General features: G+C 35.6%; 1 protein-coding gene across 6 annotated transcripts in view; it reads left to right on the forward strand.

The window, feature by feature from the left end:
* NOL4 (nucleolar protein 4) overlaps positions 1-26,474 on the forward strand; it is a gene marked incomplete at its 5' end in the record, with an annotated part of 393,000 nt that overhangs the window by 319,691 nt on the left and 46,835 nt on the right. For 5 of the 6 annotated variants that reach the window (XM_079942558.1, XM_079942557.1, XM_079942559.1 and 2 more), the window contains one exon: positions 21,048-21,228. In XM_079942558.1, coding sequence (XP_079798684.1) covers positions 21,048-21,228 — 181 coding nt within the window. Of the gene's footprint in view, positions 1-21,005; positions 21,229-26,474 lie in introns of all 6 variants that reach the window. The other variant, XM_079942556.1, reaches the window with a different exon arrangement.

Raw genomic sequence — 26,474 nt, forward strand, 5'->3', positions numbered from 1 at the left:
CCACAGCTCATAAAATACTTTAAAGTAGCGGAAGGGGAGGAGACCTTCAAGATGGCAGAGGAGTAAGACGTGGAGATCACCTTCCTCCCCACAGATACATCAAAAATACATCTACATATGGAACAACTCCTACAGAACACCTACTGAACGCCGGCAGAAGACCTCAGACTTCCCAAAAGGCAAGAAACTGCCCACATACTTGGGTAGGGCAAAATAAAAAAGAAAAAACAGAGACAAAAGAATAGGGACGGGACCTGCACCTCTGGGAGGGAACTGTGAAGGAGGAAAGGTTTCCACACACTAGGAAGCCCCTTCACTGGTGAAGACGGGGTGTGGCAGGGGGGAAGCTTAGGAGCCGCGGAGGAGAGCGCAGCAACGGGTGCGGAGGGCAAAGTGGAGAGATTCCTGCACAGAGGATCCATGCCAACCAGCACTCACCAGCCTGAGAGGCTTGTCTGCTCACCCGCCGGGATGCGTGGGGTCTGGGAGCTGAGGCTCAGGCTCCGGAGGTCAGATCCCAGGGAGCAGACTGGGGTTGGCTGCGTGAAGAGAGCCTGAAGGGAGCTAGTGCGCCACGGCTAGCCGGGAGTGAGTCCGGGAAAAAGTCTGGAGCTGCCTAAGAGGCAAGAGACCATTGTTTTGGGGTGTGGGAGGAGAGGGGATTCAGAGCACCGCCTAAAAGAGCTCCAGAGATGGGAGTGAGCCGTGGCTATCAACGTGGACCCCAGAGATGGGCCTGAAATGCTAAGGCTGCTGCTGCAGCCACCAAGAAGCCTGTGTGCAAGCACAGGTCACTATCCACACCTCCCCTCCTGGGAGCCTGTGCAGCCCACCACTGCCACGGTCCTGTGATCCACGGACAGCTTCCCCTGGAGAACACATGGCGCAACTTAGGCTGTTGCAACGTCATGCCAGCCTCTGCTGCCACAGGCTTGCCCTGCATTCTGTGCTCCTCCCTCCCCACCAGCCTGAGTGAGCCAGAGCCCCCTTTAACCCCCTCCTGTCTGAGAAAATAACAGATGCCCTCAGGTGACCTACACACAGGAGCAGGGCCAAACCCGAACCTGAACCCCAGGAGCTGTGCGAACAAAGAAGAGAAAGGGAAATCTCTCCCAGGAGCCTCAGGAGCAGTGGATTAAATCTCCACAATCAACTTGATGTACCCTGCATCTGTGGAATACCTGAATAGACAAGGAATCATCCCAAAATTGAAGCAATGGACTTTGGGAGCAACTGTAGCCTTGGTGTTTGCTTTCTGCATCTAATTTGTTTCTAGTTTTATGTTTATCTTACTTTAGTATTTAGAGTTTATTATCATTGGTAGATTTCTTTATTGATTTGGTTGCTCTCCCATTTTTTTATATATAGATATACATATATTTTTCCTTTTTCTCTTTTTATGAGTGGGTATGTGCCTGCTTCTTTGTGTGATTTTGTCTGTATAGCTTTGCTTTTACCATTTGTCCAAGGTTCTGTCTGTCCTTTTTAACACTAGTTATCATGGGTGGATTTGGTTTTTGATTTGGTTACTCTCTTCTTTCTTTCTTTTCTTTTCTTTTTTTCCTTTTATTATAACTATTTAATTTTTTTATTTTTAATAATTTAAAAACTTTTAAAATTTAAATACCTTTTTAATCTTTCTTTCTTTCTTTCTTTCTTTCTTTCGTTCTTTCTTTCGTTCTTTCTTTTCTTTCTTTTCTTCTCCGTTTTCTTCTGAGCCGTGTGGCTGACAGGGTCTTGGAGCTCTGGCCAAGTATCAGGCCTGTGCCTCTGAGGTAGGAGAGCCTAGTTCAGGACATTGGTCCACCAGAGACATCCAATCTACAGATCATCCAAAATGAAAATAAATAAGGAAACACAAACTTTACATGATACATTAAACAAGACGGACTTAATTGATATTTATAGGACATTCCATCCAAAAACAGCAGAATACAATTTCTTGTCAAGTGCTCATGGAACATTCTCCAGGACAGATCATATCTTGGGTCACAAATCAAGCATTGGTAAATTCAAGAAAATTGAAATCATATCAAGTTTCTTTTCTGACCACAACACTATGAGACTAGTTATGAATTACAGAAATAAATCTGTAAAAAATACAGACACATGGAGGCTAAACAATACATTACTAAATAACCAAGAGATCACTGAAGAAATCAAAGAGGAAATCAAAAAATACCTAGAAACAAATGACAATGAAAACACAATAGCCCAAAACCTATGGGATGCAGGAAAAGCAGTTCTAAAAGGGAAGTTTATAGCAATACAATCCTACCTCAAGAAACAAGAAACATCTCAAATAAAGAACCTAACCTTACACCTAAAGCAATTAGAGAAAGAAGAACAAAATATCCCCAAAGTTGGCAGAAGGAAAGAAATCATAAAGATCAGATCAGAAATAAATGAAAAATAAGTGAAGGAAACAATAGCAAAGATCAATAAAACTAAAAGCTGGTTCTTTGAGAAATAAACAAAATTGATAAACCATTATCCAGACTCATCAATAAAAAAAGGGAGAAGACTCAAGTCAGTAGAATTAAAAATGAAAAAGGAGAAATAACAACTGACACTGCAGAAATACAAAGGATCATGAGAGATTACTACAAGCAACTAATCCAATAAAATGGACAACCTGGAAGAAATGGACAAATTCTTAGAAAAGCACAACCTTCTGAGAATGAACCAGAAGGAAGTAGAAAATATAAACAGACCAATCACAAGCACTGAAATTGAGACTGTGATTTAAAGTCTTCTAACAAACAAAAGCCCAGGACCAGAAGGCTTCACAGGCGAATTCTATCAAACATTTAGAGAAGAGTTAACACTTATCCTTCTCAAACTCTTCCAAAATATAGCAAAGGGAAGAACACGCCCAAACTCATTCTACGAGGTCATCATCACCCTGATACCAAAACTAGAAAAAGTTGTCACAAAGAAAGAAAACTATAGACCAATATCACTGATGAACATAGATGCAAAAATCCTCAACATAGTACTAGCAAACAGAATCCAACAACACGTTAAATGGATCGTACACTATGATCAAGAGAGATTTATCCCAGAAATGCAAAGATTCTTCAATATACACAAATCAATCAATGTGATACACCATATTAACAAATTGAAGGAGAAAAACCATTTGATCACCTCAATATATGTAGAAAAAGCTTTCAACAAAATTCAACACCGATTTATGATAAAAACCCTCCAGAAAGTAGGCATAGAGGGAACTTACCTCAACATAATAAAGGCCATATATGACAAACCCACAGGCAACATCATTCTCAATGGTGAAAAACTGAAACCATTCCTCTAAGATCAGGAACAAGACAAGGTTGTCCACTCTCACCACTATTATTCAACATAGTTTTGGAAGTTTTAGCCACAGAAATCAGAGAAGAAAAAGAAATAAAAGGAATCCAAATCGGAAAAGAAGAAGTAAAGCTGTCACTGTTTGCAGATGACATGATACTATACATAGAGAATCCTAAAGACCCTACCAGAAAACCACTACAGCTAATCAATGAATTTGGTAAGGTAGCAGGATGCAAAATTAATGCGCAGAAATCTCTTGCATTCCTATATACTAATGATGAAAAATCTGAAAGAGACATTAAGAAAACACTCACATTTACCATTGCAACAAAAAGAATAAAATACGTAGGAATAAACCTACCTAAGGAGACAAAATACCTGGATGCAGAAAACTATAAGACTCTGATGAAAGTAATTAAAGATGATATAATCAAATGGAGAGATATACCATGTTCTTCGATTGGAAGAATCAACATTGTGAAAATAACTATACTCCCCAAAGCCATCTACAGATTCAATGTAATTCCTATCAAACTACCAATGGCATTTTTCACAGAACTAGAACTAAAAATTTCACAGTTTCTGTGGAAATGACAAAGATCCTGAATAGCCAAAGCAATCTTGAGAAAGAAAAACTGAGCTGGAGGCATCAGGCTCCCTGACTTCAGACTATACTACAAAGCTACAGTAATCAAGACAGTATGGTACAGGCACAAAAGCAGATATATAGATCAATGGAACATGATAGAAAACCCAGAAATATACCCACACATATATGGCCACCTTATTTTTGATAAAGGAGGCAGGAATGTACAGTGGAGAAAGGACAGCCTCTTCAATAAGTGGTGCTGGGAAAACTGGACAGCTACATGTAAAAGAATGAAATTAGAACACTCCCTAACACCGTACACAAAAATAAACTCAAAATGGATTCAAGACCTAAATGTAAGGCCAGACACTATAAAACTCTTAGAGGAAAACATAGGCAGAACACTCTATGACATACATCACAGCAATATCCTTTTTGATCCACCTCCTAGAGAAATGGAAATAAAAACAAAAATAAACAAATGGGACCTAATGAAACTTAAAAGCTTTTGCACAGCAAAAGAAAACATAAACAAGACGAAAAGATAACCCTCAGAATGGGAGAAAATATTTGCAAATGAAGCAACTGACAAAAGATTAATCTCCAAAATTTACAAGCAGTTCATGAGCTCAATTTCCAGAGAACAAACAACCCAATCCAAAAATGGGCAGAAGACCTTAATAGACATTTCTCCAAAGAAGATATACAGATTGCCAACAAACACATGAAAGGGTGCTCAACATCACTAATCATTAGAGAAATGCAAATCGAAACTTCAGTGTGGTATCACTTCACACCCGTCAGAATGGTCATCATCAAAAAATCTACAAACAATTAATGCTGGAGAGGGTGTGGAGAAAAGGGAACCTTCTTGCACTGTTGGTGGTAATGTAAATTGATACAGCCACTATGGAGAACAGTATGGCGGTTTCTTAAAAAACTAAAAATAGAACTACCATATGACCCAGCAGTCCCACTACTGGGCATATACCTTGAGAAAACCATAATTCAGAAAGAGTCTTGTGCCACAATGTTCATTGCAGCTCTATTTACAATAGCCAGGACATGGAAGCAACCTAAGTGTCCATTGATAGATGAATGGATATAGAAGATGTGGTGCATATATACAATGGAATATTACTCAGCCATAAAAGGAAACAAAATTGAATTACTTGTAGTGAGATGGATGGACTTAGAGTCTGTCATACAGAGTCAAGTAAGTCAGAAAGAGAAAAACAAATACCGTATGCTAACACATGTGTATGGAATCTTAAAAAAAAATGGTTGTGAAGAACCTAGGGGCAGGACAGGAATAAAGACGCAGACATAGAGAATGGAATTGAAGACAAGGAGAGGGGGAAGGGTAAGCTGGGACGAAGTGAGAGAGTGGCATGGACATACATACACTACCAAATGTAAATAGATAGCTAGTGGTATTAGCTGCATATCACAGGGAGATCAGCTCGGTGCTTTGTGACCACTTGGAGGGGTGGGATAGGGAGAGTGGGAGGGAGACACAAGAGGGAGGGGATATGGGGATATATGTGTATATATATATAGCTGATTCACTTTGTTATAAAGCAGAAACTAACACACCATTGTAAAGCAATTATACTCCAATAAACGTGTTAAAAAAAAAAAAAGTAGTGGAAGGAATGAGTGAGCCCAATTAGGAAAAGGCAGCCTTCAGTGAGCAAACCCGAAAAGGCATACATCTTAGAACGAGGTCCTCATTTTTAAATTAGCCTTCTGTGGAATTGAAGATGATTATTTTGGTTTTTCTGGTGGATATTGCTAAATACCCAACTTATACAGCATTTTACTCTGTAGTACTCAAAGAGCTTTACAAAGATGAATATAACCTTACTTAGATGGACTCTGCAGGGCAGATAGAACAGTACCTCTTTGTTCACCCAAAGACACCAGGACCAAAACGGTGGAGGGCAGGGTCCAGCATTTTACTGAAACTCTGGATGAGCCTCTGATGAGCACTGGAATGTTCTTACATGCTGTTCACTGGTTTATACACAGAACTGTATCCCATCGTTCCCTTTGCAAGGGCACATGAAAAGTAAAGGAGGAGGAAAGAAAGTTGTAGTTCATTTGCATAATTTAGGCTCCTGGAAATTAAAAACTATTCATTACCTTGGTGATTTCGTACTGATATTGAAAAAAAAAAAACTGCTTATGAGCAAATCCAGCCTCCTGCACAGTGCCTGTGTTAAAACAAACGGAGTAAATCCCAACAAAGAGAAGTTTTGAAGTGAAGATAAGGCTGAATTCATGGAGAAACATCCTGTGCAGTTCCATTATTTTTCACTTTGCGTAATTTTATTTTTAAAGGCTATTTTAGAATAAAAACAATCCTTCCTTAATAATTGAATGATGTTTTTATTTGAAGCTATAATTTAGGGCAGTTGGCAAATTTTAAAAGATTAAAAAACAAGCTTTAATTTTTACCTATAAACATCTGAAGATATACCTAAAAATAGATATATTTAGTACTAGGCATGCCAAAAAACGTAATGGTTAGCATCCATTATAGTATTATTTATTAGGTAAACAGATAGAAAACAGAATAGTTTTTATTTGAAAAATTTCTCAATTCTATTGTCACATTCTTTCCCATTAAAATACATAAGCATTGGGTATTAAAATGATGTAGCTAGCCATCTTTCTTTTCTGCCTTTTGTGTCTTAAGTGCCTAACAAAATTAACTTATACTGTGGAACACTGATTGGGTAAGATCTGCTTTGGCTAACAATTTCCCTTTACCTGTTCTAGACACCTGTAAAAGAGTTCCCAGCAGTGTTTGACAGAGTAAGCCTGATAATGATAATTCCCTGATGAAAAAACAAATACTACTTTTTGTCTCCTTTAGTTAAATACCTTCAGTTCCTTTAACTTCATTATAAAGTGTTGAGATCTTCCAGCAACCTGGTTTTTCCCCCCCTGAATCGTGTTCGGCTTATGATGGTTTAGAGTGCAGCTCCCAGGAAGCCTTGAGTTGCGCAGCCAAGCACATCAGTTAAGCCTGCACACTATACAGAGTTCCCACATTGAGATCGCAGTTACTGTACTTAGCACTGTGTGAACTTGGATAAGTCCCTTGGCAACCTTTGTGCCTCTGTCTTTTCAATCTATAAAATGAGAGTTTAACAATATCTAATTCATTGGGATGGGAGGATCAAGATAATATGACAGTCAATTAGCACAGTTCCTGGCATATAGTAAATGCCCAATAAATATTACCTGATAATATAGTATTTCTCTCTCTTTTTTTTGAGTTAGCATCATTCTTTATTCAAGGAATAATTAATTGCCAGCAGGTCCACATTCTAGACATTATATACTTTCATTAATGCAGCCTAAGATGACATTAGATATTTTTGTCCAATTCATCTGTATGTTAAGTCTCCTATTATGCATTCCTAATATTAAACGTTGTCTATTGCTCGACTTAAATCAATTATAATTAAATCTGAAGTGTTACCTGTTTCCCATGCTAACCTGTAAGTTCACTGGAAGCAAACTTCCTGTCTGTATCGTTCACTATAACTGCAGTGTCTTGCACATTGTATGTGCTCAATAAATATTTTAATAAATGTTTTAGTTAATTATAACTGTACATTTTTGCAGAGGTGCTAACGTTATATTTCTTCCTCACTTTGTGTGTATAGGTCATGTTTTAGATTTAAGTGTAAGGCTATACTTTTAGCCCTGTTAAATTTGTCTTATAAAGTATTAGCCTATAATGAAGTTGTTCATATCCTGTTGCTGTTGACTCCCCATTGTTTAGTGTTTTCCCTCCTTCTTCATATCCTGTTTCTGAATGTTCAGTATTTCGTCATTGTACTTATGTGTCTCAATTTAAATATTGAATAGCAAAGGGTTTAGGGCAAAACCCTGCGGCATGCCTTCTAAAGGTCTTTCTTCTTGTTGCACCAATTTGTTCACTAGTCTTTGGATGTGGTCATTCTATTAGATGTGAATCATCCTCATGGTGCTGTCTTTTAGCAGCTCTGCCTTATTTTGCCACATGCCTTGTTTTATGTATAGAAAGTCACCATGATCTGCTTTTCTATTAATAGTTCTTTCACAAAGAAAATGAGATAAGTTTACTAGGTGTTGTCTCTTACCACTATTAACAGAGTTTTAAAGTGTTTAATTTATAAACTTTAATGACTTACACTGCCATTATAATAGAAACTGTGATTTTTCTGCTTACGTATCTTAAATTTTCTTTTTCTGTCAAAGAGAACTTCAGATAGAGTTTGCCATCTCATATATTAAAACCATTTCAAAGGGCAAGAATCTGAAATAAAAAGATACACTTAACATAACTCTCCAAATGCCAAACATATTGCATTGCTTCACAAACTTTTCCTACCAGTAATCTAATACATACATTAAAGTTTTAATGTGTACATGTCTTCTGACCTGGAAAATTGAATCCTTGCCTTTATCTCTACCCCACTAAAACCCTACTAAAGTGATTGAAAATGAAAATAAAAAGTTTAGATCTACACGGAGGTAGAGAATGAGGGAGGACTCAGGAAAGGATGAGAGATTCACCTCATTTTTGGAAAATGGAAATCTGACCTCCAAGTGACCATAGGGAGATACTGATAAGGAGCCATTCAATCCCTGTAGACCCTGGAACGTCTAAGAATTGAGGGCACCAGCTATTTCAGAAAGTGGAGTTACATGAATATGAAAATAAGAGAATTGATTCAGTGTATCCGAGAAGTTATTAGACCCCCTAGATACCCTCCTCAATTCTGTATTACCAGGAGACCTCTTTTTCTTCCCACCCAAGGAGGAGATAAGAGGTTTATTCTGTAGAGAAATAGAGGCAAAAAGCTCAAAACCCAGGGGTACCAGTTATAGCAGCAAGAAAAATATACTGAAAATGGGCAAAATAAATTCTTCAACCAAAAGATTACATATCTCTGCTACAGGTCTTTTTCACTTTTTAGCTCCAAAAATAGACAGCCTAGTTATTCCCTCCACTAAGGAGACTAGAATTCTTCTCTCAAAAATTAAGGAGCCAGAGAGAGAAAGAACTATAGATCCTGGCACTCAAATATCAGAAGCAAAGCAAAGAACAGAAGAAAATTGTCAAGCAAAACAGTTCGTATCCTCAGAAAGATTTAAAAAACTAAAAGGTATTTTCTTGAAATGAGAAATTAATGCATGAAAAGGAACAATAAACAAAATCAAACTCTTGGAATATAAAAAATATACATGATAGTCAAAAAGCGTTTTAAGAATTGGAAGGCCATTTGGGAAATTACCCAGAAATTTAAAAAAATAGACAAATAATGGAAAATGAAATACAAAGGGTTTTTTTTGAAGGATCAATTTAAGAGAACCAACATCTGGATAATTCGAGTTATAGAGAAAATAGAGAGGAAGGAATTATCAAAAATAATTTTTTTTCTAAACTGAAGAACCTGCTTTAGCAGGATGAAAGAGCCCATAAAGTTATCAGGACAGTAAATGCAAAAAACCTACGTCAATCACATCATCATGTAAGTTCCAGAGCACATGAGATAGAGAGGCAAATTTGAACTCCAAGCTCCAAGGAGGGAAAAAAAAAAGTCACATATAAAGAATCATAAAGCCAGAGGATGTTAACCAGCAAAACCATTCTCAACACTAAAAAATATGGGAGCAAAACCTGCAAAATTATGAAGAAAATTTTATATCCAGCCAAATAAAACATGAGGGTAAAAATAATTTAAAATAATTTTCTGGAGTCTATCTTATGTATAGCCTTTCTCAGAAGGTTACTGGAGAATATTGTCCACTGGAACAATAACATAACCCAAGGAAGAAGTTAATGAGTCCAAGAAGAGAAAATACAAAATGGGAGAGAGAGAAAAAGATATGGAGAATGACTCTATGTCGCAGACCTAGAGAATCCCCTTTCTAGATTGGAATAAAAGGATAAAGAGTTCCAGGAGAGGGGGAATATGGAACTGATGGAACCCCTGATGGATTTGATGATATGGAAAATATTCCAAGAGGTTTTATATCTGTGATAGAAAACTTGGGGGAAATTAGTAATAGTGTCTTGGAATACTAGCCAATTAAATATAGTGTTTTGGAATACATACACCACACAAAAAAATTTTAATACTGAGGGAATAAAGAAAGTGTACTCGTCGTTCACTGGTTGGCTCAATAGTGAACAGAACTGTGTCATTCTGAGTCCCAGCAGGTAACCTGTTCAAAAGAGTAATTGGAGACTGTTTAATAAAGGGACTATTTACATAGGTGTGAGATGGGCCAAGGAAATCAAGAAGAGATGGTGAAGTACTCTAGGACTAGCAAGCCTGGAGGAGCAATGGAAGGGAACTATTAGCAGAACCTGATGGGAACCAAAGCCGTGGAAGAGGGACTGTCTTATAGGATCCAGGAGCACAGCAAGCTCCCAGACCATGGCACGGCAGGAAAGCGTACTGGGGGATAAATGCCCCCTGCTCTCCCCTCTAAATTCCTGTCAGGGCTTCCTGTTGATGAAACCCTAGCAGCCAGAGAGCAGGTGAGCCCAGCTGTTAGGTTCACGGTGGTTATACACCCAGGAAGCAGAGTTAGAAAGTGCATCTAGAGGGGAAAATTGAGAATATTCAGTGTACCAGCAAAAGCATGTGTTGTTACAATTTCTTGTAAGGCAAATTCTAGTCTAAGCTATATGATGTTTACATTACCTAATTTAACCAAACCCCAGGGATCATAGAGATCTTTGGATACGAGGAATGTTTCATATCAAGTGTAGAGTGGATTTCAGCGCAATGTTCACACACACACACACACTCACACACACACACACCCTCTTCCCCTGTATCTTCACATGACTGCCTCTTCTTTATCATTCCATTTCTTGCCTGATTGGCATACGTATTTTTCTCAGAAAGACACCCTCTGGAACACCCATCTCCAATCATTCTCTTACATAACTCTATTTTATTTCATTTTTAGTGGTTACCACTATTGAACTTAGTATTATAACTTATATTTTTTATTTCTTCTTCTTGTCTAGTTTCTCCCCTGCCTCATACCTCTATAGGTCCCTTGAGGGTAGGGATCTGAGGATCTATCTCTGCTGCTTTGCTGAATGTGTAGCCCAGTAAATAGAAGGGATTCAATAGAACATTGTTTAAATAATTCACTAAGAAATAAAATGGCTGTATAGGATTTTGTCCTGGATTGTACACATGAGATAATAAAAAAGGGGCCTGTTGAATATGGCACAAATCTCTGTCTCAGGAGACTACAGAGATAGATGAAGGTGTCGTTCATTGAAATCAAGAATTCAGAAGGCAGAGCAAATTATGGCTGGAGAATTAAGAGTGGAGAAGATAAAGTGTATAATTTTGACATACATACTCAGTGGGATGCCCTTGTGGGGCATGCAGTTAGTTATGTGTGGTAGGTATTTGAAAATGCGGACCTGGGTAAAGGTCTTAATTACAGATTTAGGTTTAGAGGTAAATCTTTGGTGTAAAGAAGTAGATGAAGTCATAAACAGGATGAAATCTTACAGGGAAATTAGCAGACTCCAGGAGAATAAAAATGGAAGGGAAAAAGAAGCTGAGTTATACTGTTTCTACCAAATTTATTATGGAGTAGGGTAAAGTAATCCAATATCTTAAGGAAGATATTACCACTACTCTTCAAATACAAGTATTTTCAAGAACACTAATGGGTTTATTTGTGTGTATGTTTGAGAAGTTAGAGTACAGAACTCCTAAAAATTACTGACTTCTTTAATAATTCATTTTTCATTGTAGATGGAAATAAAATTATAAACTTTATATCTGATATTTGAAGAAATATGTCAACAATGATATTTCTCTTCTTACTAGATACCCTCCACCCGCAGTCAACATGGTAAATCAGAACATTGTATGCGTATAACTCTATCCATGATAAATCAGAAGCAGTATTATTAAGGAGAGGAAAGTTAACAAAAAACATATTTTACTTATGTGTACATATAACACCAACATGTAGTCAGACTTAAGTGATGCGTTTTAAATTCATCAGTAGATTATCTTTAGATCATTTCACGTTGTTTTATACACGTTCCCTTTAAAATTTATTTTCACATTAATGTAAAAGCATCATCACTCAGTGATTCAGGCATCACCATTTTTTTTTTTTTTTTTTGTTATTCTGTACGCGGACCTCTCACTGTTGTGTCCTCTCCCATTGCGGAGCACAGGCTCCGGACGCGCAGGCTCAGCGGCCATGGCTCACGGGCCCAGCCGCTCCGTGACATGTGGGATCTTCGCGGACTGGGGCACGAACTCGTGTCCGCTGCATCGGCAGGCGAACTCTCAACCACTGCGCCACCAGGGGAGCCCCAGGCATCACCATTTTGAGGGCTTTTCTAATTACCTTAGTTTGACTATTTCATAATGCATATACTTGAAGTATCAAAATGGATGGGTAATTTTTACACCCAGTTTAAATTAAATTATAATAACCTGTAAGCTTTTATTTCAACGTGTGTAGGAATTAAGATCTCAATTATATGGCTCCTTCAAGATGTATAATTCAGGTGGAATTATGTTTATTATCTGACTGCACATAATGTTCATTAAAAGTAGCTGTGAAGGAATCTATTATGTAGAGTGACATTCGGAAGGGATTGTTCTTTGTTCTGCTCATTCAACCATGCTGGCACACCTGTTTCTAATTTTGAAACCACCTATGATTACCTCCCAACATCCTGTTGAAATAGCATCATTAGTCAAGTTTTTCTGCTTACTCAAAAAGAAATAGGAAAAGATGAAAATTGTCTGCCATGGCCAAGTTTTTAAAAAAAAACTTTCATTGTATCTTTCAAAGCTCTTTTTCCCAGTTGAGCCTAATTTTCTTAAGCCGGTAGTAAAGACTTCCAGAATCATACCTAGAAGATTTTGAATAACTGACATTGGGGATAAATAAATCGTATCTGAGAGGTCACTTTTAAAGTACTTGGCCTGAGTTTTGTCGGTTTATGTAGCCATTTGTGACAACGTATTCAACCATAGTTTTAACATAAATTGTAGCCTGATCTTGTACTTTGGGAAAACTGATATTCACAGAAATGAAAAGAAAGTCAGTTTGTTTCTCTTAATTTATCTTCTGAAGTGGCATGTGTTATTTTTATTTGATCTGAGCAAAAATGTTACAGTCAAAAACAGCGCTAAAACTTATGAGATTATTTTAGCATTAAACAATAATATATATACATGTTATATGTGGATAAAATAAAAAATATAATCTTATTATCAGACTAAAATTAACTAGCAGAAACTTATTAAATCCCTTTAAAACTCAGCTTTATGTATCAAATTTGATCACACTGTTGATAAAATAATGCACCTCTCCAGGCTGCCCAGCATCATATGCTAGTTAGCCATTATGTAGGTATTAGCCTTAATCTTCTGACATCACCATGTTAATAGGATTCTTATGTAGTCACTAACGGTTAACTGCTCTAAAAAAAAAAAATCTTATTGATCTCTGTTGTGCTTCTCAAAGTTTAATTGCTAAAAATATTTGTTCTGAATTTTTATTACAACTGTAATACTTATTTGTTCTGGATTTGATTTCAGCTGTAATATTTTTATAGCTAAAGATTCTAACATAGCTATAGTGTTTAGAATCTTGCTTTGGAGAAATTTCTAATTGTTAGAATAATTGTGTTGGTGTTTTTTTTAGACCTCATCTTCAGTAGGATGTTTGGTTCAAGGTCTTTGATCTCTAGCAATCTGAGAACTAAAGAACTAATTTATATATACAATTGAAGTGTTCGTTCTCTTTCTATGACATCTTTTACTTTCTATTTTCTTTCCTTGCATTTATTTCATAAAGATAATTGTATACAGTAGAAGAGATACAATAATTTCAAATAAATAGGTCCTACTTCTTTTGTTTGAGGGTGTCTGGGGGATAGATTAGAGATTTAGGGAGGATAGTTGTTAATCTGGAATTTATATTATAAGGGAAATACCATCCTTTTGCCTCCTTACTTTTGATGAAGGGCATACATAAGTCTGCTGTACCTACATAACACTTTTTGATTTCACACAAAAGTTTTTTTTAAAGTACTAAAAAACTTTTAAGCAAATTTGAGTTTGTTATTCATCGTTAGAGACATATGTGAAAATTTTGGAAAAAAAGATTAAAATTTAGATGACAAACCATCATCAGAGGCTATGACACATAAAATAATTATAGGTGAGAAACTTTCTGTATGTCAGTGCACATATGCGGCAATTTAGGTGACTCAGAGTATTACAGTGGTAAGATTTATTTTTTCAGTTTAAGCTATGACCAGAGTATAGAGTGCAAGAGAGGAAGTGACAGAAGGTGTGGCTGGAAAGACTGTTCTCAAACTCTGAAGGGGTTTGGATGCCAGGAGCTTTGGGTTTTGTTCTCTAGGAAACAAGAAATCTCAGGAACTTTTAAAGAGAAATCAACATAAGTGATTTTTAAAAGATACATTTGAGAAGATGTGGACAAGATGTGTAGGGGCAAACACTGGTCAGGGGGTTATCACGATAGCCCAGATGAGGGATTATGGTGCTCTGCATTACGTATTAGCAAAGAGTGTTTCTCAGATGCATGCCAATGAGGGTCATTTCCAAGATGGAGCTGAGAGGGCTTTGTTATTGTTTGACTGAGGGAAGCCTGTATAAGAGAAGAAAAAAATCTTGACATGATGCGGTAACTAGAACAAGAAACACTGGTAATAGAACAGGTGTTGTTTTTATTTTTAATTAAAATTTTTTGGAAGGGGTGTCTGGAGGAAAGAGAAATTTAATTTCAAAGTGTTAAATGGACATAACTGAATAATGGGAAATGCAGGCATGAACCTCAGAGGGAAGGCAGAAACTGGAAATGAGAATTTGAGAGTAACAGTTGTATAGGTAATATCAGAAACCATGTCTGCCATAGAATCACCAGATAGAGTATTACAACTATTTTACCAAAAGGGAATATTGTATTAAAGGGGATTAAGAAAAAAATGATTTAAGGAAGTTGTTTTTTTTTTTAATCAAAAGAGCCCAACTGCAAATAAAGGGATTTTTGTAAAAGATGTTTCGAGTTGTTTTAAATGTAGATTAAAAAAAATAATGAAAAGATGAGAACTCAGGAGAAACAAAGATACTATGATTAGAAGAAAATCTTTTTTATTCATAACATTTATTACAATTTAATGTGAAAAATACCGATTTGGTACTGCTTTGTTAAAACTGATTTTTCTGAGGTGAAAAATATGCTACACATATGAAACCGATGACCAAAAACATTACATCTGCAATCAGATTTTAGGACCTCAAAGGAACATTATATTTAAATTTTCATTTTGGTCATATTAACAACGGAACTAAAAATTAAGTGTTAGAGACCTATAGAAAAAAAGATCTGTTTTTTAAATTTGATTTTTTTTTTGTCAATAACTAAATAGCGTAGTGTTACATTTAAGATTGTAATTTAAGAGTGCTAAGTCTCTACTTTTGTTTTTACTAACAAAACTTTATGCCCATCAGGAAGAATTTTAGAGTAGATGGCTTTGCCAGCTACTGGGTTACTTCTTGCCAGCCATGTATCCTTACATATCAGGTTGAGGACTGTATTTATTTTGTATTTTTCTTTAAGTCAATAGTTCTGAAGCATTTATTGTTTATAAAATCATGTCAGTATGTGTGTGTGTGTGTGTGTGTGTGTGTGTGTGTGTGTGTGTGTGTGTAAATATTGCTACAAAGAGAGTTTGTTAACATAACCTATTCTGGGAACACTGATAAAACTCTAGGTGAAAGGTATCCTGCTATTATCTCGGTTTCTTAAGTCGGTAACCAAATCTGTTTTCTCTGTTATTTCAGATCTTATTATTAGGCTACTTAGATTTAGTCAAAACATGTCTTCCCTTATTATCTTTCTCAGTGAGTTTGGGAGCGTCTTTGCAAAGAACAGTCTTCTGTGTTGGCATCTTAATCATTTGTGTGGCCAACAAGTGGAGACTGTATGGATACTCTTCACCATATGAAAGAAGTTACTCCCTGAGTGTTATATGTGTGAGTGTTTGTGTGTGTGTGTGTTTTGATGGCATCATAAATCACTTCTCCTCATCCCAAGTAATAATCACATTTACTTCTAGTGCAGACTGGTTTTTTTTTTCTTAGCAGGAAAGCAGTTTAAATTAGAGCTCTGGTTCTCTCAGATCTTTTATGAATTTCCCTGGAAACTCTTAGCCACATGTGCTTAGTTCTGGAACACTTGCTATCAAGTGGAAGAAGAAGGTAGAGATGTTTTCCAGCAGTTTATATGTGAAATAAATTGCACTCCCTCCCTTCATCCATACTTAAAGAGCAAAGAAGACATTGAGAGCAGTAATTTAAAGTAAAAATGCTTCTATAGACAGACTACAAAGAACATGTAAAGTTAGGAGAAGTCTAGTAACAATAGAAAGTTCAGGCAAATTGATGCCTGAATTATCCACGTGTTTAATATTTTGCAGTGATAAGCTTGTTTGAGGTCTATGCAAGTTTTTCTTTTTACCTTAAAAAGGTGCATCACTGGTACCCTGACCATCTCAGTGATGAACTAAAAATGTAATTCCATATTGATGCAAAAATGCCTTGCAAACTCCAATTGCTATAACAATGTAAGGTAAAAGGCAAACAGAAGAAAGGTATCTGGATTATTGAATCAAGCAGAAAATTTTACTAGAATTTTCTGATAATCTTTATAGGCAGAGAAAAGTTAATGAAAATATACAGCATATTTAACAGATGGTAGAGAATATAAAAGCTAAGAAAAAGTGGAATTCTTGGGAGATATAAAAGCAATGTTTTTTTGGAAGCCTATTGTCAAAAAGTTGAGTGGAACCAGTCAGATTTAATTTTGAAAAACATGTCTATGTAAGGTACCTGAGTAAAGGATTCCTTAGGCAGCTGAAGTAAGTTAGGAATTCAATCTGTATGGTCCAAGTACCAGATCAGGTTCAGCAAACTCAAGTTTGTCCTTTCCAGTTTCTACGGATGGAGTACAAACCACTCTTCCCAAATAGTGTGTGGATGAGAGGGTAATGAGTAGACAATGCCTACTCTTCTAAATCATTCCAATCTTGCCATCCATCTGTAAGTAATCCCTCTTCCTATTCTAAGCCCAATTTTTTCCTAAATTTGAGGTGCATACTTATATACATAAAGGAAATATCTATTGATAAGTCCAAAGCCTAATTATAAAAGTCACCGTAACTGTTTCTTTCATCTGTTGTATATTTTTAATGAAAGAAATCTGAATCAAAACAACTCTGTATTATCTAGTGCAATGCTGATGGTCATCCCATCATATCGATGCTCTCTTTTTTAATGGAATTTTTTAAAGAAAATTTGAAATATGTCTAGTAACATCTGGGATAGGATTTTTTCTAGTTTTTGATGAATAAAATATATGTCATTGCCTAGATGTGCAATCTTGTAGCATATTAATATTATTCTCTTTTGAAAATAATCTTCACAGCAACCTCGGGAGCAAGCTGTCAAATTTGAGGACTTTAGGAACTAATGTTTATTAAACGTTGCTTACAGAGATGAAATGTGACTCCAGAGGATATCTATTTTTTATATCATTTACTTATTTTTTTATGCTTTCTTTGAAACCAACAATAGTAATCATTCACAAGAAAAACATGAATTAACTTCATATTAAACCTCTCCCCAAAATACACTACAGCACAGATATTACTGGGATTTTCATACATTGTATTTCTCAACATATAGTGGACTGCCAAAACATTAATAGTGCAAATCTGTGTTTGACTACAAATGACTCCCTACAGGGCCTGTTTTGATTATTAATAGGATTACTGATTTGCCTGCTCAGTGCAGTTACTGTGGTTTGTAATAACAGTTAATAATGAAAAGACAGAGGCACATTTAAAAAATAGCACGTTTAATAATACAAATTAATTCTATCATACAAAGAATCAGAGAGAAAACATTGTGGAGACAATGCCTTCTCCCTTTTTCTTCATCATTAAGAAACTCTTCTCCTGCGAGTATATTCTGTTTTCATTTTCCAAACACAGAAAAATAAACTGGGTATGTATCAGAATAGCCATGAGTTTTCTCAAACAAGAGACTCAAATTTTATCATGCTCCCCAAGTTGTTTTCTATCAGGAAACTGGGAAGTTACACTAGTGGTAGAATTGTTTGAGGGTTTGAGGCTAGCCCCTTCTCAAGAACCTCAAACTTGCTTTGAAGTATTGAATAATTTGCCTTCTTTCAGAGTTGCAATGGCTACATGCCTCTACAGAAAGAATACTGCACAGCCCAGTGTTTTTTCATAATGCTTTAAGTGCAGTGATTTTATGAGTGTAGAAGACAGCAGACAGAGCTGCTCGTCTGGGTAAAGAGGAAAGACATAATATGAAAGCATATCTCTATGCCCTTGTCCCATAGTCTCGGGAAGACTCTGAGGCATTTCCCCAGAAGCCATGGAGAGTAGTTTGAGATGTACTACTTTATAGGAAATAGAAGTTATACATGTGAAAAAAGTTCACCCATGTAAATATCACAGATTCATCTATCAGTCTTCTGATCAGCTTTGCTAATTTCACAAGCAATAAATATATAAAATATGTCTGTATTCTAGTATGGAAGAATATATATATATATATATATATATATATATATATATATAAAATACACATATTAATCTGTCCCCAGGCAGGGAGGAGATGAGCACTTATAGATGGGAGACCATTTCACTGTACCTTTATGAAAGACTTTTGGATACTGCCTGAGGGGTAATCATCATTGGTTAGACCATTTTTCACTCACTCGGTCATTGTAACATGCCATTTAAAAGACAGCTGATTACAGATTCTAAAATTCGAATCGTTGCTGTGTTTCTGTACCACTAATGTTGCTTTATTAATAGTTATTTTTCACAGTAGCACTGTAATTATTATAATTATTTACCTTAGACCTACTTATTATGGCACATGCTTCCAGCAACCAAAGATTCCTAGAAATATCATCTTCAATATCTTAGAGTATTTAAGCTCCCTTACTATTTGTAATATAAAACTTCATCATAGTACCAAAAAACCCCAAAACATATATATTGTTATGTCTTTAGGAAAAGTCCATATTACAAATGGTAAATTTGGTGAAGGCCCCCTATCTTCTTTGGTAGAGAACCACAGTCTAAAACCCACCACTGTTGGGTATTTAGCAAAGACCAACTTACAGTTTTAAGAAAAAAAAAAATCTGGAACTTGCTGTCTTCCCAGACTAAATAGTAAAGCCAGTGATACCAATAAAATCTGATTGTATATGGGTCCCTTCTTTAATGCAGTTTCTCCCAGGAAAGAGTGTTATTCTAAAGTAATTTACCTTCACAGGGATTTCTAAGGTTTAAATGCAAGGAATTACAATTAGACTTTCTAGTTCATATACCAATTTACGTCCGCTCATGTTTTTTTTTTAAGGGCAATGCTAGGAAAATTCTTATTTTCAGTTTAATTTACATTGAGGAATTTTGCTGTATATTTCATAATCTTACCTAGAAATGAAAAGATGAAAAGCTTATAAATCACATGTCTAAGATCTACAGCTGAGTGTAATAGAGTTGAATAGGTCAGTTATAGTTGAAAAGATCAGAAGAACAAGAGCAAAGTCATAACCGCATAGTTCTGATAGTCATGGCAATGCTTTCACTACATGAAAGATTAGAATATCTCTGGCTGTAGCAATACTACTGGGTCCATAGAGCAAACTTATTTCACTTTTCCTCTTTTTCCAGTACTTGATGCCACACACACACACAAAAAATGTATTTGAAAGTTTGTTTCCCTAAACATGCACTCTAAATATATAAGCTGAAAAATACTTCTGATTATGAAAAACATTCTTAAGAATTTATTAGAAATCTGTTTCTAACTCCTTCTTAAAAAAGAAAAGAAATTAAAAAAAGAAGAATTGATGAAGAATGCAGTAGACAAGTCATATATGTTGTATATATTTTAGACTTTATAAACTCAAAGTTGAAGGGAAATTCATTCAATCTGTTTTGCTATGAACATATATACAGTTTATTGCCAATTATAATTTGTGTCCATACAACTTTCATTGGTTAAAAGTTTTGAAGCATGGTTTGTAGACACCAGCACAACTTAAGAAAAGAAAAACAAGCAGAAAAGCCTGGGTTTACTCAAGTCTTTGTCAGGCTGTTGTGATGCATGTAATGGGCCTAGTGTGGAATCAGCACACAATAAATTTTCCTATAGCCATAAAATAAAAGAGAGAGAGAGAGCATATGAGAGAGCAGACTACAAAAAAAAAAAAGGAATTTCAAGAAAGCCAATTTTTGCAAATTTATTTGTAAATTGTTATTTCTCTTCATGTAATTTTTTAAAACCTAACTAGTTCTTTTTAAAATTAAAAAAAAGTTTAATGTAAAGTTCACCCTCCCAACAATTTCCAATATTGTCAACCACATGCACATTTTTGTGCAACGGATCCCTCTCCCCCGGAACCACTCCCCCAATCCTGCATGACTGAATCACACAGTGAACAATTCCCCACTTCCCCCTCCCCCAGACCGTTGCAACCACCATTCTACTTTCTGATTCTATGTGCTTGACTAATTTATCGAAAATAAGTGGAATTATGCAATATTTATCTTTTTGTGATGGCTAATTTCACTTAGCATTGTCCTCGAGGTTCATCCGTGTTGTAGGAGATGACAGGATTTTCTTCTTTTCTTGAGGCTGAATAATATTGCATTGTATTTATATACCATATTTTCTTTATCTATTCATTTGTCAATGGACATTTAGGTTACTTCCTTCTCTTGGCTATTGTGAACAATTCTCTTCACGTAATTTTAAATTCAGTTGGAAATTGCAAATTGCTCCATCTCCAATCTGTCTCACATTGTTACTTTGCTTTCCTTTTTTTAGTTTTTAGCAAAGTTATTGAAAATGTTCTTATGTACTGACTTAACGTTGACTATATTTTTCTTCTTGTTCAATGCAGACATGTAGATAACAATAAGATAGTCCTGTTCAAGGTGAAATAGCACAGTGATTTGATAAATAATGAAATGCTATTGTCATTGCAGGATGAATCTGCTCCAGCTGACAAACAGTGTAAACCAGAGGCGGCCCAGGGCACTTACTCAACCTCAGCTGTTTCAGGCTCCCAGGAGGTGTTGTACATCAACGGAAATGGGACCTACAGTTACCATAGTTACAGAGGGCTCGGAGGGGGACTGCTAAATCTGAACGATGCTTCTAGTAGTGGTGAGTCTTTATTACATATTATGTTTTTGTGTCCATTTGGAGTTATTAAATTCCCTAAAGCTGAGGAAAAAAAAATTGAATGAAGTGTTATAAGCAGTAGTCAGTGCCAATCTGTGAAGAACAAGACCATTTAACACATAATGTCCATCTCCCTACAAGGACATCTCCCTATTCAGTTGCTGTTTCTAAAAGTAGCAGCTATTATGCAACTGAATGATTGCTGTTTTATATTCAAAAAATCTCAACTAGAGAATAGAACATTTTTTACCAAATAGTTATACATTCTTTCCTTGAAGTTGTAATATACTGTTCGTCAAAAATAATGACACCTTTTCTCAATGTTCGAAGAGGTTTTTAATTTGGAAAATTTGAGGCACCAGGAACTTTATTGACTTGATGAAATATACACAGTCATTATACCTAAGAAGATACAAATTGAAACAACACACAGAAACAATCCATGGATCTCCAGCCAACAGCTTGTCAGTGACAATGGCGTGTCCCACCAGCAGTGAGTGGTATGCTGGAACCAGCTTGTATGGGCTCATGCTTGGTAAATTTTTAGGAATTTCTTGAGCTTATATACCAGAATAAATTCCAAATGTGTAATATACAGCCATACATATATTAGGAATACAGTATATGGGTGAACTTTTTATAACTGGGTTGTAGGAAAAGCTTTCCTAAACTATACTTAAAATCCAGGGGAAAATAAGTTTAATTAGACACACACAACTTTTGCATGACAAAAAAAAATAAAGTAAAAATTAAGTGATAAACTAAAAAGTTATTAGCTTCCTATACTACAAAGAGTTAGTAGGCCAATACATGAAGGTCTTCTAAAAAGAAAGAAATACTCAAACTGAATATTTAAAAAATAAGGCTAGAAATATGAACACACAATTCTCATAGAAAGCACTGCAAATGTCCCCTAAATACAGCTACTCAAACCCACTCCTAATAAGAGAAATGCAGCTTCTGTCAGATTAACAAAAGTCTGAATATTTACAGAATATTCCTTTGACAATGCTATGGAGGAAATGAGTACTCTCATGCATTGCTTGCAGAAATACAGAAATTTAAAGTAAACTTGACAATATCTAGGAAAATTAAATATGCATTTACCATTTGACCTAGCAGTCTCTTTAGGAATCTCTTGTTAGCAGTTTATCTCAAAGATACACTGGCAAAAATACAAGAAGACATATGCAGAAGGCTATTTGTTACCGTGTTATTTATAAATGCACAAAAAAGGGTTACCAATAAAAATGTCCATCAAGAGATGGCTAGTTGATTCAATTATAGTGCATCCAAATAAGAGAATAACATGAAGCTATAAAAAGTAAGGTATCTTTATATACTCCAGATAGTGAAAAGTACTTATAGTATGCTAACATTCATTAAAGAAGGATATATATATTTTTTTTAAATTTACATAGAGACAGGAATGGGGGAGGAACAGTATGAAGAAAGGAATACAAGCCAGAATTCTCTGAGTATACTTGGTTTTCATACTTTGTTTTGTAAATTTAACTTTGAAACAATTTGAGTATTTACATAATTATTAAACAATCTGATTTTAAGAATCCCTAATATTGAAAGAAAAATTATGCAAATGGACGTTATCTGTTTAATGAGTGGTTGGCACAGCCCCATAGATAGGAACTTTTCTAAGTGATCTCGAAAGTCATAATTTGACACCACAGCATGAAAGCTTATGATAAAACCTTAAACTATTTTCAGTAATGATATTATTCTTTTGGAACTGTTGTCTGTGTATTATAGTTTAAAGCAAATTTGTAGTTATGTTTGTATCAGCGAAAGCTGGGATTTTCAGCAGAGGGCAAAGTAGATACAGGTGTAAAATCAATAAGTTTAAGCAAAAACTCCATAATCTTGTATTTGAATAGGTAGTATCATTGAGAACTCAGTGTAGTTTTGTTTTAAAAGAAAAACATACTTCCTATCTATTTCCACTGAAAATGCCTGGAAACAAAGACCAATTTGAAAATTTGAATTAGGCTTGATGAGCTTCTAATATATTTGGGAGAAAATTGCATTATTAGTATCAAATGAGTATATACTCTAGAAAATTACTTACCTTTACAATACTAGAACCATGCTCCGAGTGTATTCAGGAGTGATTCTGCTGCAAGGCTGGGGCTCTTTGGTCCGCCTTAAAATTAAAGGTCCTGTAAGGACAGGATTACTGAGATTTAGTGTATATCAATTGCCCTCCAGCTCAAAAGACGGGTGCTTGAAGTGGAAGAGAAAAACAAAGCAACTTATTTCAGAAAAAAAAATTAAGTTTCAAGTGTATATTCAGTCTTTCCAAAGCCAGCTAGTGAGCCTTCTCAGCTGTTTTCAACTCTTATTTTTATTTGAACAGTAAATCAGCAAGAAAGAGCAAGTCCAAGACCAGAAAAAACATAAACATAGACAAAAGCTAAGCCTTCTTTTAGCCCATAAAGCTGGAAATGCTAACACTTCTTTTTAAATATTTTATATAAGTAAGAATTGGTAGGTAGTTCAGAACTTAACCACCAAATCAAAAAATTGGGGGAAAAAAAGTTTTGTCACTAAAGATTTTATTGACATAAATTTTTTAGATTTGAAAAATTGTTCACTTAGGAAATTAAGTTATTGAACATTAATAACAATAACTACCACCTGTTGTGTCATTATGGTGTTTCAGTGTAGTCTCCATTCAGTGCTTATATAGTCCTGTGAGATATATTCTGCAATTTGGGGGAAATTTTTTATAAAACTGAACTTGCCCCCACTTGAAAAAATCATGCCTAGCTACCGCTTTCTTTTTTTCTAACATGATTGAAACCTACTTTGTGAGGCTCAGAGGGTTGAGTGACTTGCCAAAAATCCCTCCTTAATAATAAAAGGAGGGGCCAGGATTTGGACACAAGCATTCTGACGTGAGAGGCCACATTGTAAACCAATGAGCTGACCATCTGTGTAATAGAATATAATGGAAGCGAGTACTGAAGTAAGTGATAGCCCCTGGTAAGCACTAATCTACTGTCTCCAGAAATTCTCCCATTCTGGACATTTCATATAAATGAATGAATCATTCAATATGTGGTCTTTTGTGTCTGGCTTCTTTCACTTAGATGATGTTTTCAAGGTTCATCTATCTTATAGCATGTATCAATGCTTCATTTTTTTTAATTGCCAAATGATATTCCATTCTATGGATATGTCATACTTCGTTTAGCAATTCATCAATTGTTTAGCTCAACTGATGGGCACTTGGTTTTTTCCACTTTGGGGTTACTATGAATAATGCTGCTATAAACGTATATGTGTTATCAATTCTTTGGGGTATATACCTGAGAGTGGAATTGCTGGTTCATATATGTCGTAGCTCTATGTTTAACATTTTGAGGAAATAACAGACTGAACATGGGCTGTCTTTCAACCTTTTAAAATTTCTCTCAACAAGTCTTACAGTATTTACAGTATGAGTTTTACACTTCTTTTGTTAATTTTATTGCTAAATATTTCCCTTTGTGATCCTATTGTAGATGGAATGTTTTCCTTAAAACATTATTCTATATTTTTTCTATTTTTTGGAATAGTTTGTGAATTAGTGATATTCTTTATGTGTTTGGTAGAATTCAGGACTGATATTATCTGTGCCTGGGCTTTTCTGGGGGGTTTTTGATTCCTAAATCAATCTCTACTTACTTGTTAGAGGTCTACTTATATTGTCTCTTTCTTCTTGAGTCAGGTAGGTAGTTTGTGTATTTCCAGGCATTTGTCCATTCAGCTGAGTTATTTAATTTATTGATACAAGTGTTCATAATTCTCCTTCATAATCTTTTTTTATTTTTGTAAGGTCAGTAGTGATGCTCCTATTGTCATTTCTGATTCTAGTTATTTGAGTGTCCTCCCCTTTCTTTGGTGATTCTAGGTAAAGGTTTGTCAGTTTTCTTGGTCTCTTCAAAGAGCAAGCATTTGGTTTCATTGATTTTCTTTATGGCTTTTCTATTCTCTATTTCGTTGATTTCTACTCCCATATTTATTATATCCTTCATTTTGCTTACATTAAGTTTAGTTTTCTCTTATTTTCCAGTGTCTTAACCTGAAAAGTTAAGATATTTATTCCAAGTCTTTTTTTCTCTTTGTATACAGGCATTTACAGCTATAAATTTCCTTCTAAGCACTGCCTTATCTGCATTACATTTTTGGTATGTTATATTTTTGCTTTCATTCACCTCAAAGTATTTTCTAATTTCCTGTATCATTTCTTCTTTGGCCAATTGGTTATTTAGTAGTATGTTGTTTAATTGCCATGTATTTGTGAATTTCCCAAATTTCTTCTGTCAATGGCTTTGTATAATTTCAATCCTTTCATGTTTATTGAAGCTGGTTTAATGACCCGGATTATGGTCTATCCTGGAGAATGTCCCACGTGTACCTGAGAAGTATGTATATTCTGCCATTGGTAGTAGGGTATTTTGTAAATGGTATTAGGCCTATTTGGTTTACAGTGTTGTTCAAGTCTTCTGTATTCTTGTTGGTCATCTGCCTAGTTTTTCATATTCATTGTTGTAAGAAGGGTAATGGGATCTCCAACTACTGTTGTTGAATTATTTATTTTTGCCTTTAATTCTGACAGCTCTGTTTCATTTATTTTGGCACTCTGTCATTAGGTACAGATATTGTTTATATTGTTATATCCTCTTGACAGAGGATTGATGCTTTTATCATTGTAAAATATCCCTATTTATATCTAGATACTGTTTTAAAGTCTATTTTGCCTAATATTAATTACTTATGTAATATCAGGATCAGGAAAAGACAATGGTAACTTAGGTTATCATGTTGATACTAAAAGTGAAGAGAACTGGACAAAGCTTTGGACATGGAAATGACATGTAAAAGAGTATAGAACAGGGGCTTCCCTGGTGGCGCAGTGGTTGAGAGTCTGCCTGCCGTTGCAGGGGACGCGGGTGTGTGCCCCGGTCTGGGAAGATCCCACATGCCGCGGAGCGGCTGGGCCTGTGAGCCATGGCCGCTGAGCCTGCGTGTCTGGAGCCTGTGCTCCGGGAGAGGCCACAGCGGTGAGAGGCCCACGTACCGCAAAAAAAAAAAAAAAAAAAAAGAGTATAGAAAAAATGTTTACTCAAACACAACCAAAATAATTTATCTCTACTCCATAAATGACTAAGTAACTGTGGGAGCCCAATGCCAAATGAAAAATGTGGGGCCTCTTATTTAAGAGTTAA

This window comes from Stenella coeruleoalba (genome assembly GCF_951394435.1).
Source record: "Stenella coeruleoalba genome assembly, chromosome: 14".
NCBI classification, from domain to species: Eukaryota; Metazoa; Chordata; class Mammalia; order Artiodactyla; family Delphinidae; genus Stenella; species Stenella coeruleoalba.